The 15,763-nt window shown below is 42.2% G+C and overlaps 1 protein-coding gene across 13 annotated transcripts in view; it reads right to left on the bottom strand.

The window, feature by feature from the left end:
• CAMK2G (calcium/calmodulin dependent protein kinase II gamma) overlaps positions 1 to 15,763 on the bottom strand; it is a 110,809-nt gene that overhangs the window by 24,265 nt on the left and 70,781 nt on the right. For all 13 annotated transcript variants that reach the window (XM_048060008.2, XM_013176458.3, XM_048060009.2 and 10 more), the window contains 7 exons: positions 14,787 to 14,889; positions 13,817 to 13,900; positions 12,877 to 12,971; positions 10,217 to 10,339; positions 7,909 to 7,992; positions 7,202 to 7,244; positions 2,032 to 2,072 (listed from right to left, as the gene is read on the bottom strand). In XM_048060008.2, coding sequence (XP_047915965.1) covers positions 2,032 to 2,072; positions 7,202 to 7,244; positions 7,909 to 7,992; positions 10,217 to 10,339; positions 12,877 to 12,971; positions 13,817 to 13,900; positions 14,787 to 14,889 — 573 coding nt within the window. The remainder of the gene's footprint in view (positions 1 to 2,031; positions 2,073 to 7,201; positions 7,245 to 7,908; positions 7,993 to 10,216; positions 10,340 to 12,876; positions 12,972 to 13,816; positions 13,901 to 14,786; positions 14,890 to 15,763) is intronic.

Raw genomic sequence — 15,763 nt, 5'->3', positions numbered from 1 at the left:
AGCTTTAGAAGAAAATATATAGTTTCTTTCTGAGTTATAAGGCTCACTGAAATGAGGACTCAAAAGCCCCACCTGAAGATAGATGTCATTTTGGGAAAAGGGGAAGCCCAAGCTGACCATGCGTGGTGCCAGGCGATGCCCTTCCCAGACACCACTCAGGTTCATAAAGCAGGACTGCTCTAACACATAGGAGGAAATTTCTTGCAAACACTTGACTGCAGGTCTCTACTGCCATGCAGAAGTAGAGTGGAGGTTCTCAGAGGACAACCCATTTCACTGTGTACAGAAAATGCTGTGCTCTCTAATCCAGTGTCCAATTCATCACAACTGTTCATTTATGTATAAGGAACAACGCATACCGTGAAGAGTTGAAGAATACTTCAAGTCAGCTGGAAAAGCAAATCCAGTTTTACTCCCTTCACAGAGGAAGATGCTGTGTTCTAGCCAAATCTCACAACACACTCTCTTCTTATGAACTGGAAGCCTCTTCCAATCATACAGGTCTCCTTGTGACTACATGACCAGGAAGCTGTGCCTCAACACCAGCGTGAATATTATCTGTTTCTGGAAGATCTTTACCCAAGTAACACCCCCTGAGAGAATGCTAGAAATCAAGAATTCTGAGAAGACTTTTTTCTAGTTAGGTGACAAAAATTATGTAGATGTGTTATCTGCTGCTTTTCCAGTTGCATCTCGCCTGTTATGTTGGGATTTTGAAGCACTTAGCTGTTGGTTCTTGGTTTACATCATTTGGGATCACCCATTTTTATTCCACTAGGATTTTACTGTAATGTTTTCTGTATTGACATATGTGACAACTGAAACATACTTACTACATTATCGTGCATGTGTTCAATGAGCACCTGTAGAGAAGATGCAGGCATGTGCAAAAAGGCACAAAAACTCACCCTTGGAGACATGTTTCCAAAGATGAGTATGCTAGGGTAAAATTCACATAGCTTTTTGGACAAAAAATCCCCATGACTTGGGCAATATTGGAGTAGAACTTAGCAGAACTGCAGGAATGCAAGCTTTACCAGAATAGTCCCAAAACAACCATCTCATTTTTTCCAGTAGCCTCCCTATAATTGTGAGTCCTTTGGAAATAGAGTCTCATTACAATGGAAACAGGCTCAGAGAGGAGAGAACAAGTGTGCTGGTCAGCCCCCACAGCAGGGGCAGAAGGAAGACAGTGCAAAACCAGGAGATGACCTGTTCCATTTAATAGCTGTGGAGAAAGGTTTTGGCTTCAAATGGAAATGCAAGCAGGGAAAACAAACTAACTCTTACTATGTGGAGGACAGTTATTCTTTCAGGTAAGGGAAGATGGTACTCAAGTCCATGTCTAGTCCACTAACAGATGGTAAAAAGCCACAGCCTACAATAACACACAGCCTTGGGAATAGCCTGTCTGATCTCCAGGAACAAGAGAATGACCACGCACACGAAGTGAAATTTAAGTTGGGAAAAATTAATTCCCCTCAGAAGGGAATGTGAGAGTGCCTGGACCTCAGGGATGCTGGCTGAACTCTAACGCAAGGTTCACGTTCCATTCTGTCCAAACAGGAACGTCTGAAAGCTCTTCCTTCCCCACCCCAACCTTTGGTATCTGTTAAAGGGGAGAGACAAAGATTTCCATAGGGTCAGCTGGGTATCATCAGCCACTGACAACTGCCCTTGGCAATTTTGATACCCAGAAGCATTCTGCACTGAAAAGAACAAGACTAGTCAGAGGCACGTGTCACACTTGAGCAGTCCTTGATCTTTCTAATCCATAGCATCAACCAGCACTCCATACTTCAGAGAAAGGGGGCAAAGAAAATTTTTACCTAGCTGGTTGTGTTATATATATGGTGCATGTAAGGAACATTAAGATCCCACCTGGGGCTCCATAACCATACACTGATCATAGCGATCCAAGCCACAAGACAGGGCTGTGCTTTTACCCTGTAAAGGGATGGGCACCAGAGAAGTGGCTGCCTTCTCTTCAGGTGGTGGGAGGGAGAGTGAAATGGGAAAGCAAGAACTTACCTTCACTCCATCTGATTTCTTGTTCAGAAGGCTTTTGGCAGCTGTGGAGAGAAGCAGAAGGAGGTCAGATTTTGTTTTCAAGACTCTCTCTCTCTCTCTCTCTCTCTCTCTCTCTCTCCCCCTCTTTCCCCACTTTTCGTCAAAACTGCACGAGACTTCAGGAGCTAATCTAATTAGCATTCTGCTAATCCTTCTAACAGATAGAGTGCTGGAAGACCACACAAGTCAACCATGAAATCTATTCTGGTAGCAGAGGGACACCCATCCCATCTATTGCACATCTAATTAGGCAAAAAAGCTCCCACTATCAGAATCTCAGAAAGACCAACTCTGAAATGAGTCTTCAGAGCTCATCTGTTTCAATGCTCTACTCGCAAACTGTGACCCCATCCAGGAGCATCAGCAGTTACAGGAGGAAAATCAAAAAAAAATCTGCCAGATCTCTGCAACAGGATAAACTTTATCCTCAAGTACAGCCATTTACATAACAGACTTAAAGGGTCAAGATGCTCTGAACATCCATTTTAGACCCTGGAGACTTAATGCTCCAGTCCATCCCAAATTCAAGAGCTGATAAAAACCACAAGAGCACCACCCTCACAGCATTACAAAATCTTTTCCTCACAAGCCAAGAAATGAAAAGGTAAAGGGCAAACACAACAAGAGAAGATATTCACAGAATTCTTGTGAACCTCAGGTAGAGGAGAATGGAAGTAAAGGGAATCATTTAAATCCATTTCTGATGATGTAGTACACTCTCAGGCCATAGTGATAAACACTTAAATGCAACATAAAATCCATGTGATTCTGGGAAGTTGCAAAACCTAAGTTTACTTACTGAAGTACATTACTTCAACAGGCCCACGCTGCAGTAGCTGTGCATCACTCTCTGAAATCCCTGACTATTTCTTAAGCAATTTAACAGACAAAGAAGTGACTGAAGACAACTTAATTTTTCATTAAATGTGACCTCATCTTCTGCTTGGGAAATGTAGGTCCCACTGCTCTCGTACTCATTTATTCAAATGTCTCTGGAAATTTCTTGATAAACTGCTCCTCCATCTTTTCATCCTCGGAATTCACACCAAGAGGTTAGTGTTTACACCAGTCAGGTAATATAAATTTCTGGTCCTGAATGCATATTTACACAACTAACACAACACAGCAGAAACTGCAAATATACTACCTGCACAATTTTAAATATACTTTGATTAAAGGAAAGAGACCAAACTTCAATCTGAATATAAATATGTATGTACACACACCAGCAAAAACTTGGCCTTACAAACACTTCTGGTATAACAAGATAGTGAAATATTTCAGTGCCACTTCATTAATTGTATTATTTCCTTCTTCTTGCTCTTTAGTCAGCTCAGAAACATCTCTGCACAGGTTACGCCAATCAGGCACAAGCATTTTCAGCCCTTCTTTCCTTAGGTAGAAAGCACTCTGCTCCCTGCATCTGCCTCCAGCCTCTCTCAACCTCATTCAACTAGTAAAAAACCTAAAACTTCGTATTGAAAAGTCAATAAGGATCTACAGATACATGTAATGAATTTCAGTTATTGTCACAAGCTGCCTCACAAAATTGTCTTCAGCGAGCATTGACAACTCCCAAAAGAAAAAAAAAAAAGAAAGACAAACCTCAGCATCAGTCAGAGGTTTCAGGCATAAGGCTTAATTGCCTTAGGTTTTATTTTGAACATGGGGTAGCACACATGACTTGCACTGGAACACTTGAGACAAGTGAATTTCATGCAGCTTGAAAGTTTGTGGAACAACTCCTCTCTAAATTAACAGTTGCAATCCAGAGTCTGGAAAATAGTGTTAAGAATTTCATGCAGTCCGCCTTAAGTCTTACAGAGAAAAGCCATTTCTCAGTACTTCGTGAAGATGTGTGTTTCTAAGACAAAAACCAAAATTTTCCAACCTTGAACTAAGTTTGGAGTAGGCTCTTACAGAATTTCATCTACATAGATAAATCCAGGCTCCCCCAGAGACTACAGCTATCTGGGATCTCTGAAAACCGTGCCAGTTTTCTCCTAGCAATAAATTTGTTTACTTCTCAGAAGATGATTTAGGAGTTACTTGCCTATGATCTAATCAATTGATTTATCGAGTATACTTTTGTATTCTCTAAGCAAATGCAGATCAGGTCACATCAATACTTGCTTGGATCATCTGAACATCAAAAGTCACAAGTGATCACCCAAATCAGCATGTGCATACCCTGATGTGACTCCAAAGATCCCGTAATTGAAGTTTATCCTGCAACGCTCTCTCAGCAGAGTGAATACCTACCACAGAGCGGACAGGAGTTACAAACCTTATTAGAACCTCAGCTTCCTGACTTACATTGAAAGTAATGCAACTGTATCTGCTTTTAATAAATAGCCTACAGCTGATATGAGACAATGTTTTAAGAACCACAAATAGCCAATATTAATTGTTGAAAATACTGTAACTGGGGAAAGGAGCCAGATCACATTCCTTTACCCTTTAGGAGCTGACCCAACAAAAGGAATCTAGCAAGCAACAGATTACTCACAAAACAAACTTTGTTGTTTTTCAAAAGATATTTTGATGGAAAAAAAGCAGTGCTACAGACCCTTTAAGCACAAGTTAAAACCACACTGTCAAATGAATGAACTCCTTGGCACAAGATGTTTGACAGAGGAGATAGCAATGATAACAGGACTTAAGAGGATTTCTCCTATTTCCTGCAGTTAGTACTACCTCACCTAATTAATCAATACCAGAGTCACATGAGCCTTCATTTTCCTCTTGGCTCAAAACATCTGTGAAGTTTTAGAAGATCTCATCCGCAGACAGGAAAAAGCTTCTCTTCATAGATCCAGGTCCCTGCCTGCTGGGAATGTAGCTTTTAGGAGGCCCACAAAACAATGTCACTCAATTAGAGAAATCAAAACCCCTCAAGATCTTTAGGGAAAGAATTAAGTACTGCTTCAGGGCTTCTCAAGTGCAGTTAGATGACCTGTCATGATTGTAAAAGTCTGAGCTCTACCCCAAGCTCCCACATGGATGTTCTACTTTTGACTTTGAGTTAGTGCCATTACTCTTCAGTTCCATCAGATTTATGTATTTCAACTGCAGCAATTAAGAAATCCAAGCAAATAAAGAAAAAAACAATAATAATCAAGGTTATGTTACACACAGTCATGCAAAGAAAACAAGATGAAGCTGCTCTCTCCATTTCCAAAAGACATCAAGATATTAAGAATAGCTACTACCCACAGATGCTGTGAATGCTTTGCATCGGAATTCATATTTCTTTCTGGACAGTTTTTCAGAGCATCTCATTACCTGGGATCAGAGCTTATACTCAAAGCAGAACTCTGTCATACAGAGAACTCAGCAGAACTCACTACAGAACACCTAGGATTTCCTTTTCTTCAGCTGTTAACTGAAGGGGATCCAACAGCTTCAGCCCTTGAGACAAAAAAATGAGCAAGGCAGAGCAAGCCTTTTCTTCCTTAATACTAGCTCAGGGAATAAGTGGCTGCATAGGTCACACACCATTAAGGAGAACCCTTCTCTCAGGCATTTCACATACTCAAAATCTGGGCCGCAGGAGATTGTCTTACCCAAGCACTTCTGCAGTTACGTTAGAAGTGACATTCGTAGACTAAAAATGAACCTAAAACTGCTGTTTAAAAAATAAACTACTTCAGAATCATTAAGTGAAGTAAAAACTAGCTGTGTGAACAGATCAGATTGGTCATACCAGCAGAAAACCCAAAAGAATGATTTATAAGTTTCTGCTGAAGCCCTGCAATTCTGCATTTCCAGCTGTTCTTTCAAAATCCTTCTCAGAAAACAATGTATAATTTTCATGTCCTGTCATAACGTAGTCCTGGGACAAGTGAATGGAGAAAGTGTTTCGATTGCAAGGACAGAATCAATCAGAAATACAGTGAAGGGGAAATGAATGACTGTAGTCACATGTACTTTTTGCACAGTGTGTCCTAACATATTGGTCAGGTAGGTTCAATTTCACACAGGTTCAATTTCAAGCAAGAAGCAAGGAAAAACAACTCTGAAGTTATTAAAGGCTCTTCCTTAACTGTAGCTTGATTTCACATTCTGTAATTTTATTTGAAAACCACCACTGAAATCACCTGAATCCATATAGGAGGTTAAAAACATAGCCTTGATTTCACAAAAGACTACATGCATAAATGTGCCCTTTGAATGCTGGAATGATGATTTCACAGAGGTTTGCATTCCACTCAGATATTTATTGTAACATCACACAATGTAAGGATTGGTTTCCACCATTAGTAAACAGGCAGATGAAATTAATATGCTTCCTTTTCATTCATCATCACTTAAAATGCATAGAGCAGACTTGCACTTGAAAGTAACTGGATTCAGGTGCAATAAAAATCTGACTCATGGATTCAATAATCATCCTTTTTAAAAGAGAAAGTAATGGCAGTGAGGGCAAAGAAGGCAGACAATCCCATAAACCAAAAGCACTTGCAAATAAAGGTTTTCCACCCAAATGGAAATGAACACAGATAAGAGTGCACCACAAATGTGCTGAGCCAAGACAACCATCTTCCAAAAAGCACTGATTTGCATGTTGAGATTTGCGTCTTCAGTAAGTGCACTACGTAATGCAGTTGGGTGGGAGCCAGACTGCCAGTTATTAAGCTTGAAAGGATGAAAACCACTTCTGAAACTCCAAGAAGGAAAATTCTAATAGTTGGATGCTTCAGACCCATTTTTGTCGAGTCAAAGTAATACAATACTCAAATAGCTCCTGCCCCCTCCAGCAACATTTCTATTTGCGCTGTCTCCACACGTCAGGTCTAAAGAAACCATTGCTACCGAGTCAGAGTTCCTGACTCCTGGTTTCAGACAGGAAAACTAACAAATGCCAGCTAGAATTTTCCCCAAATTACAAAATATCATAACAGCTGACTTTGCTTCTCTCTTGTGCCAGACTACAGCTCCATGTGATGCTCCTCAAAAATAAAACTCTCTTTTTCACACTGATCACCAGCCAAGACAATGTGACCACCATTACTCCATAATGAGTTTTGAGCATGCTTACTCCTCTCCTAGTTGATCCCAGACAGGTTAAAACATCCTACAGCTCACACAAAACAAAACCAGGGAGAGGATGGGAACAGTAAAATCTTACCTGAAAAATTCCGAGACACAAGCATCGTTGTGAGGATTGCGCCCTGTGAGGAAGAGAAAGCAGGGATAACAAACCGTGCCACTCACTGCAGAAAAGGCTAGGCTATCTGTGAAGAACAGAGGGAATTAGGTAACAAAGCAGAGGCATCCCAATGCTGCCCTGGAAAGACCTAGCATATCCAGCTTGTGGCTGTTAGACCTGTCATAGGACCACTCAGAGTCCGGCCTTTCAAGGGGCCCAGAGGCTGGGCAGGATATAGTATAAGATATACTTATACATATAAAATGTCACCAAGAATGGTGTTTAGAAATACCATTGCTTCCTAGTTTTCAAATAACAAATAGCTGCTCCATACACAATCCAGAGGCTTTCCTGTAGCTACATGCATCTGATATACTAAGAGGAAGAGAGTAAGTGATCAGAATTCAAAGTCCCCCAAATTCAAAAGTTGTTCTCCTTCAATTCTCTTGCAGGAAAGCAAGAAAGGTGATTATACAGCAGAAGAGGCAGGGTAAACTTACCACCTCAGAGAAAGAAACTACACAGCTCCTCAATACAGTTCTTTTATACCCTGTACTGGAGTACCACAAATGGTTACCAATAGTACCACTATTGAGTTAATCATAGAAAATATTGTTGCTAGGAATGCATTTAGCTCAAATTCAAATAATTAAGAACAAAAGACACCTATAAACTAACATTCTTACCTTCAGCTTCCTTCTAGCATTGAACTTCCTCAAGCATTCCACAGTCTCCTGCCTGTGCATCATTGAAGCGACAGTGGATCGTTGCTGAAAAACAAGAACAGAAGAAAATCAGCAGCTTACCCTAACCAAATCAGCCAGGGGAGTTCTCTCCACCTGCACATAGCCAAAACACACAAACTGACACGGCTGATCCTCCCACCACTGCATGGCTGCAAAACACTGCAGCTAGTTCTTAACTTACGAATACCACAAAAGAGCAAGAAGTGTTAAAGTCAGGATGGTTATTACAAGTACAGATGAGTATCAGCACTCCCTGTCTCTCTGACACATGAACGGGTCAAAATATTGATATGACAAGTCAAACCAACAGCATACCTAGGAGGGACTGAGGTGGAGGCTCTACAGAAAAAGATGTAGATTGTATTAGTAACAACCTTTAAGGGAAAATTCCAAGCAGTAAGTAAATACTAGTGAGCGGCAGCCATCCTGACAGTTCCCTGAATTTAAGTGCTTGACTAGCAGAGGCCTTAGCATCTTTGCATCAGATTAGCATACACAGATTTTCAGTGTTTAAGAGGAATAACAACATGGATCTATTGCACCAATGCAAAAACCTGAGCACAACCCCTGGCCAGTGATGCACACCTGTCACCCACAGTAGACTGGGATACCATCAGCTGCAAAAAGAGAACTTCCCAGAAGTGTTGACAGTCATTTAGAGCACATGAGAAAACCAGAGACTAATGCCAAAGGAGCTGTTGCTCTTGCACAGAGCTGTAAGCCTGTATTCCCTTTGCAAGGACAGTGGAAGAATGACTAACTTGGCAGATCTGACTGTACAAACCAACCGTTACCTTTCTCCTGCTTGGAAGAAAATCTGCAGTACCCAAAAGAACTGTAAACAACACTCAGATTAGCTAGTTCCATGGGAAATCTCTTCCATCCTGACTTGGAAGCTAGTCAGCTGCTGCAGCATACACCTTAGTGTGGAGGGAGAAGGTAGCTAAACTGTCCTCTTTAACAACTTCAATGGTCACTGTTCATCCAGCCTCCTTTGGAGTGACATAGGTGCCCAGTTGTTCAACTCTGCCTTAAGAGAGTCAGGACACACACTTCAGAAGTTCAGAGATACCAAGAAGCTCGGTGATTCAGATAAAATGTTAAGACTTGCCACCTCCTTTACTTCAGAGGAGCAATACATCTCCAGTAAGAACATCTACGTTGTGTATATGGAAGCTGCAGGGCACACAGAAACAGCAGACTTAACAACAGGCAGTTTGGGTGAGAGACTGGAATGGCTATGAAGTGAATTCAAACTCCCCATAACTCAACAGAAAGAAAGCCTCTCTTAAACCATTATGTATTACGTTACAATCAGGAGTGAGTTATAATACACACAGATTTGGTTACAGGCATTGGGACAAAAGTTAAATATAAAGGAACCACTATTAATTAAAAGCATGCATAGCAGGGAAAAAACCTCAGAGATGCACAAAGTCTCAGCATAAAGTTTTGACTTCCAAGTAACTTGCCACTTGACAGCTCACACTACACTACTGTTACACAGATGTTCATGTAAATAAGGTTAAATTGCTAATGTGTTTTGTGGTGAAAGGAAAAAAAATGCCACAATTTCTCAAGAACAAATGAGTTAAGCAACATAGACACATCCTAGAAAGCAGAAGTATGCTATGGTATTACAAGAGCATCTGGTTAGACTTAGGTGGAACTATTTCCTCCTGCAGAGATAAAAGAGTGCTGCTGCTGCCCTTCCCTACACCTGCTCTCTGCTGCATTCTGGGATTTCCTTGCCAACTTCACAAAAAAAGAAAAATACCCCTGCGTAGGGTCTGGCAATGCAAAGTCTATATGGGAAGAACAGCAAAAGAGGTTTTGCTGCTTTCAGGTTTACAGCCAGTTAAGCTGCATCATGGTGGAAACATTCCAACACTGCAAAGATGCAATGCAATAAGCTGAAGTAGAGATGAAGAAAAGACTCCTAAAATATTCTATCTGCTGCCAAACTCCATCTGATGTTTTAGGATGATATGTATTGGAACAGGAGACGTGGAAAAAAAAAACAAACTGTGGACATTCACCAAACTTTTCAAAGGAGATGGCATTTTTTCTCCCCTACAGTGGCAATAAAAGCACCACAGCATGACAAAGTTGGCTTGCTGAAGGTCAGCCTCTGAAAATCACAATCTGAAAGATTTAAAATATTCTGGGCTCCTCTGCAGCTAAGTCTTCTTGGCATGTCAGTTCAGAGTAAACCACAAATCAATCTGTAATAGAGAAAAACACTTACGCAGACCCATGGATGTTTGAGAGCCTGGTCAGCTGTGATGCGCTTTGCTGGGTTTATCGTCAGCATCTGGTTGATCAAATTCTTTGCTTCAGGAGTCACAGTGTCCCACTCAGGTGATGGGAACTGAAAGAGTAAGAAGGAAGAGATGATGAACTAGAAGTATCTTCTCCTACAGGCAAAAGAAATTCTCCCTCCTACAAAGCTGAACTCCAGCTTTTGCCCTTTTAATATCAGAGCTAACATCTTTGCAGAAAACTATACATTTTTGGGAAAACCCATGTTGAATAAAATTATACAGAATCCAGCAAATGAATGGTACTAGACAGCAGGACACACCCGTACCATTCACCAGAGACAGGCAGGAAAATTAACAGCTTAAAAAGCCTTTTAGGAATCACTCACACCTTTGAACTTCTTTCATACTCAGCAGTCAAGGTAAATTCATAAACCTTTTAAACAGAGTTCTGACATAAACACAAGTACTACCTTTTATACCCCACCTTGCTTTTCCTCCATCGTGCTCAGAAGCTATAACAGCATATGCAAAATCATAAACACAACAGCAAAACCTTGTGAAAAGCAATAACCACTGACACAGGACTCCCATCAGGTATGCCTCCCCTGCCACAAAACACAACATACTGGAACAATACCAGTCACCTAGGTGCAGCAATGCACCAGCAATTTGTTTGCAAGCATCTACTATACCAGAAAACATTACTTGGGGAGCAAGAGAGATGCAATGGGGGAGGAGAGCACAGAAGCATGGAAACAAAGAAAAGAATCTCAAGTATTTCAGCTGCTCATCATCCACAAGGGGTTAACTGCTCTCTCCTGTAATTCCAGTAATGATGAGATACTTATGCCATCCTCCAGATGCTTGCATGTGGTACAGATAGCAGCATGCCAATACTAAATGTAGCGTGTCTTGCTGCTATGAACCAACTGCACAATCACAGGTGAACTTAAGACCACAAAGAAAAATCTGCTGTTGGGTTAATAGTCCCCTGTCTTTACGAGGGGAGAAGACTGATCTACCTTGAGAGTGCTTCCTTATAGTATTACAACATTTAGAAAGAGTTTATCCCATCTTTCTCCTGTATTTTATACTTCATTCCATTGGGTCATGAAAATACAGCCATCATGTTCAGTCATCTCACTCCTGCGTTCTCAGACAGCAGCAAAGCATTATACAATTTGTTCTGCAAACACTGAAGGGGGCTACTGAGAAATGACAATACTGAGCTTTCAGCCACAATACTTTCCCGCACACACACTAACTTGGAAATATTCATAGCAATGCCTTGAAAAATCCCTATCCTACAGCACAAGGTCCAATATACAATTGTCACTTCCTCTATGGGCAAGAGACAACAACAGAAGAGTCCAGTGCTGGGGTAAGGACACCAGGGGCACGGGCACCAGTAAAACTTGAGCTGTTTTCTGACACGCAAACAGGGGAAGAACCTACTGTAGTTTATTCATTATAGGCAAGAATCCAAAAGGTAGATGAAGTATTGGAAGCACAGGGATCCAGCACTTCACTCCTCATGGCTTACAGAAAAAAAAATGGCTATTTAACCCCTGAAGTGCTTTGAAAATCCCCATCAATATCATTAGTGCAAAAACACTTCAAACAAGAACAAGCAACACAGAAAGAACACAGGAACGAGAGGGGCAGGAAGGCAAGAGAAGAACACAAGTTTATTTAAGGCTATCAAATACAAAGACATCACTTTCCTTTCACTCAGGAAGACACTGAGCCAGGACACGGGGTCAGGCAGACCTTTGTTCTCACCAGTACAGCCATTCTCATGGTCTCAGGCAAAGAAGCTGGGAGGTAGTCAAGGTCCAGCAGAACCTCAGCCCCTTCTCCCCACAAACCCCAAGGCAGCCCACAAAATGAACTCCCCAACTTCCGCTTAACACTCACATCTACAGGCTGTAAGCTAAGATTTCCAGGAATTCCTTTTTCCCTCCCAAGCCTCTCTTCACTCAGAAGAACTCACGGCAGACTTTCAAACTGTTGTACCTAGACCATATTGCGCATAACCTTTGCTCCCTAGTACCCATCTCCTTGCTACTCCCCTCATTCAGTCACCTCAGTCTTGCCATTCTCTGAGAATGGTTTCAGGAAGTTGTTTCAGGAAATACTTGGCTTTTGACCAGAGCCTCCAACCCACCACACTGACCCCACCACAGCCATCCCTCCCAAAGGCTCCCACCATGCAAAGCCACCTCACTGGGTTCCACACTTCCCACTGCTGGAATAAGTTCTTCAGAACAGTTCCTTACAATTTTAATCAGGCCTTGATAAAGAGCATTTTTTGTTCCACCTTCCCTCTGTTTCCCTTAAAGTGTTAGCATATGGCTATGTTACTGTGGCTAAACACAGTAGAAGACACCATTGCCCACCATCTGCATTTCAAGCTCTGCATTTCCCTAACGAACAACGTCTCAGTGCCCACTGCGACGCTGTCCACGGACCCTTTCAGTAGTCCCAAACGGGACCATATTCCAGGCAGTGAAGACGAGGTGTGTGAACACGCCAAACATCATTTTGCACAGCAGCTTGGGGCCTGCTGCTGGACGCCAAGACAAGGCCATGTTTTGGATGGCTTCTACACCCATGCAGGTACTCAGCAAGAAAGTGCCCTTACGTCATAGGCTCCGGCTTTGATCTGCTGATAGAGTTTGTGCTGATCTTCATCCCAAAAGGGAGGGTACCCCACTAGTAATATGTACAGAATCACTCCTGCGAGGGAGAGACACAGATACACTATGGTTAGGCTAATATGCCAATTACACCTTCAGCCCATCTACCTTCCCTCTTGACAGTCCCCAAGGCAATCACTGCTCTGTAGCATTTTTTGCCATCATATTTAGTTTTCCGAGGTACTAAAAGACAGTACAAAGCTCTCCTCTGCTGAACCTCATCCCGGCACTACGTGTTTAGTTCTTAACCCCAGCTGCCAGGAGCTAGAACAAGGTACATCGTGTACTTCTACCCTCCTCCCCTGCTACCACGGCTGGTGAGCCACAGCTCCCAGCTGCTCTCAGGATAAATGAAGGCACATCCCCTGGGGTTGCTGTGCAGCAAGGGACTTTTTAGGAAGGAATCAGTTTTTAGACACTTGCTGTGCATGGTCTTGGGACAAATGTCATTGACAAAACTAACACTCCCAGCCTGCAGAGAACCGTTTATTCCATGTCAGGCAACACTGATATCACATCTCTCTAAACTTATCAGTCTCAGATACGTTTACAGCTCTTTTCACTATTTCATTTTCTACACAGTTAGTGTAATAGGAAATTGCTGCAGTGGCCTAAACAACTGACTCTGCAAAGCACAGAACAGTGCTATCTCTTGAGTCTCACACAGCTGATGGATGGCCTGAAGAAAGAATTAGGAGCCAGAATCAAATGAGTGCAGGCTCCAGTATTAACTCCATCTACACAGGGTGCTTATTCTCAAGCATCTTCATCTCTCCACCCAACAAGAAGCAGCACTGCACACCCTCCCAGCAATAGGCTGTAAGGAGTTGCTCCTCTACATGAAAAGGTGTCAATTAAGCGTAAAATGTTTTGACAGAATCTTACCACATGCCCATATATCCACTGGTTTTCCATATGGATCTTTTCTTAAGACTTCAGGGGAGAGGTAGCCTGGAGTGCCAGCAAACCCTGCCAGGAAAGGAATGACATGAAGTACAGCCCTCAAGCAGAAGAGGTATCTTGACATATGACAAAATCCACTAATGGTAACCAACAAATTTTAAAACCCACCATCCCTAACCCACATTTCCTAAAGCTACATCTAGGTAGACCAACAGAAAGGGACAAAAAAGGGGAAAAAATGTAAAGAAAAATAGATGAGGGTGAGTGTCTATGTATTGCAGGAAGAATGGAAAACAAGGAGGAACCATGTCAGCCAGCTGGACACAAACCTGTATGCTATACCTCTCTCATGCTTCGTATCACTGTTACATTTAATGGCTTGGAGTGTGAAAGCGCTACAACACTGATGGAACGCATCCCGTTCCCAAATGGTGCGGGCAGACCAAGAGTAGCCACCATCTCTCCAGAATCTCTATAGCAGTGCAGAGTCTCAGAGCTAACGTTAAGCCTGAGGTGGTCTTGTTTCTAATTGTGTTTTACCTAGACATGGATACAGCCGGATCCAAACGTGCCTGAGAAAGCCAGTTCAAGTGCATTTCTGTAAAATGACCAAACAAAATTCCAGATCTCTACACTCCTAAGTAGCAGGAAAGTTTGGATCAGTGTCTAAACTTAGCAACTGCATTCATCTCTGACACTAATATCTACTGAACACTGACAAGAAAAATGGAGGAATACACAGACCATTTTTTTCTGTCTTTATCATATTCTTTCCTGTATTGCACCGAAGTTCATGCCCAAGGACCTAGAGGCTGGAATGCTGGGAAAAGTAGCAATGCCAAATATCTGCAAGCGTGTTGGAGGAGCTAAGAGAAAACACTTAGGGAGGGTGCGATTCAACCAGCCTCCAGGAAGGGGGAGAGTAGAAGTGGGAAACCTCAAACGTTCTTACCAAACCAGGCCTGCTGCTCTCCCTGCACTTCTATAGCCAGTCCGAAGTCAGCCAGTTTGACAGCAGCACCTTTACATTTACTTGCCAGTAGCAAATTCTCAGGCTGGGGAGAAGAAAGGAAAAAAAAGGGGTAAGAACAAAAGACTGATATCCTCATTAAAGCCTCCTACCTCTGTATTCACATCATTAAAATCAATCTGCTGATAGAAGGCACATACTAAAGCTGTTCAGATGAAGGCAGAACAACAGTAACAAATGGCCTTGACCTAGAGTTGCAGAAAATACTCAAGTCTAACAAAAATCCTCTATAGGAGCCAGAGCCTCTCCCAGCCCAGCCCATGCATTACATGCTGACACCAGAGGGCACTGACAGTACAGTCCCTGCAACACAGGACCCAAAATTTGTTGTTATCATCCTTGCAGAAAGTAATTTGAGGGGAGGAGGGAGAGGAGAGAATGGGATGCAGCAGATACAATCTACAGTGATGTTTCTCCCCATGAATATTACAAAATCCCCAAGGCACTGGAAAAGTAAATATGATGCTAATAAGGCCTGCCAAATACAGAGCTGTAATGTAGAAAGGCATCATCTAGCTAGGCGGTAGCTTTCATCACTTACAGAAAAACACTCAGCTTCAAATTGGCAAAAGGAAAACAGCAGAGTATTCTTGTAAGCTGTTTTTTTCATGCTACAAGTCGTTATTTACAGCAGTGTTAAATATGCTATCTTGCCACTGTCACCTATACTATAGGTGGCCTGACACTTCTCTCATATGCCAGGAATGGGAAACAGACATGGATCCCCCTGCCATGGACCCAACTTGAATCATAATTGTGGAGTTTCAGTGGAAGACTTCAGCAGAAGGCTCACCACATATCCAAAAATTGTACTGCAACAGTAAGCAGCTTGCCCTGAAGCACCAGAGCAGCTAGTTAAAACAGATCTTTTGAAACCCCAAAGCTTTTAAGGTGTTGGC

The sequence above is a fragment of the Anser cygnoides genome, chromosome 7, assembly GCF_040182565.1.
Source record: "Anser cygnoides isolate HZ-2024a breed goose chromosome 7, Taihu_goose_T2T_genome, whole genome shotgun sequence".
NCBI lineage: Eukaryota > Metazoa > Chordata > Aves > Anseriformes > Anatidae > Anser > Anser cygnoides.
The sequence above is the reverse complement of the archived record's forward strand: the minus strand, read 5'-3'. Positions and strand labels throughout refer to the sequence as shown.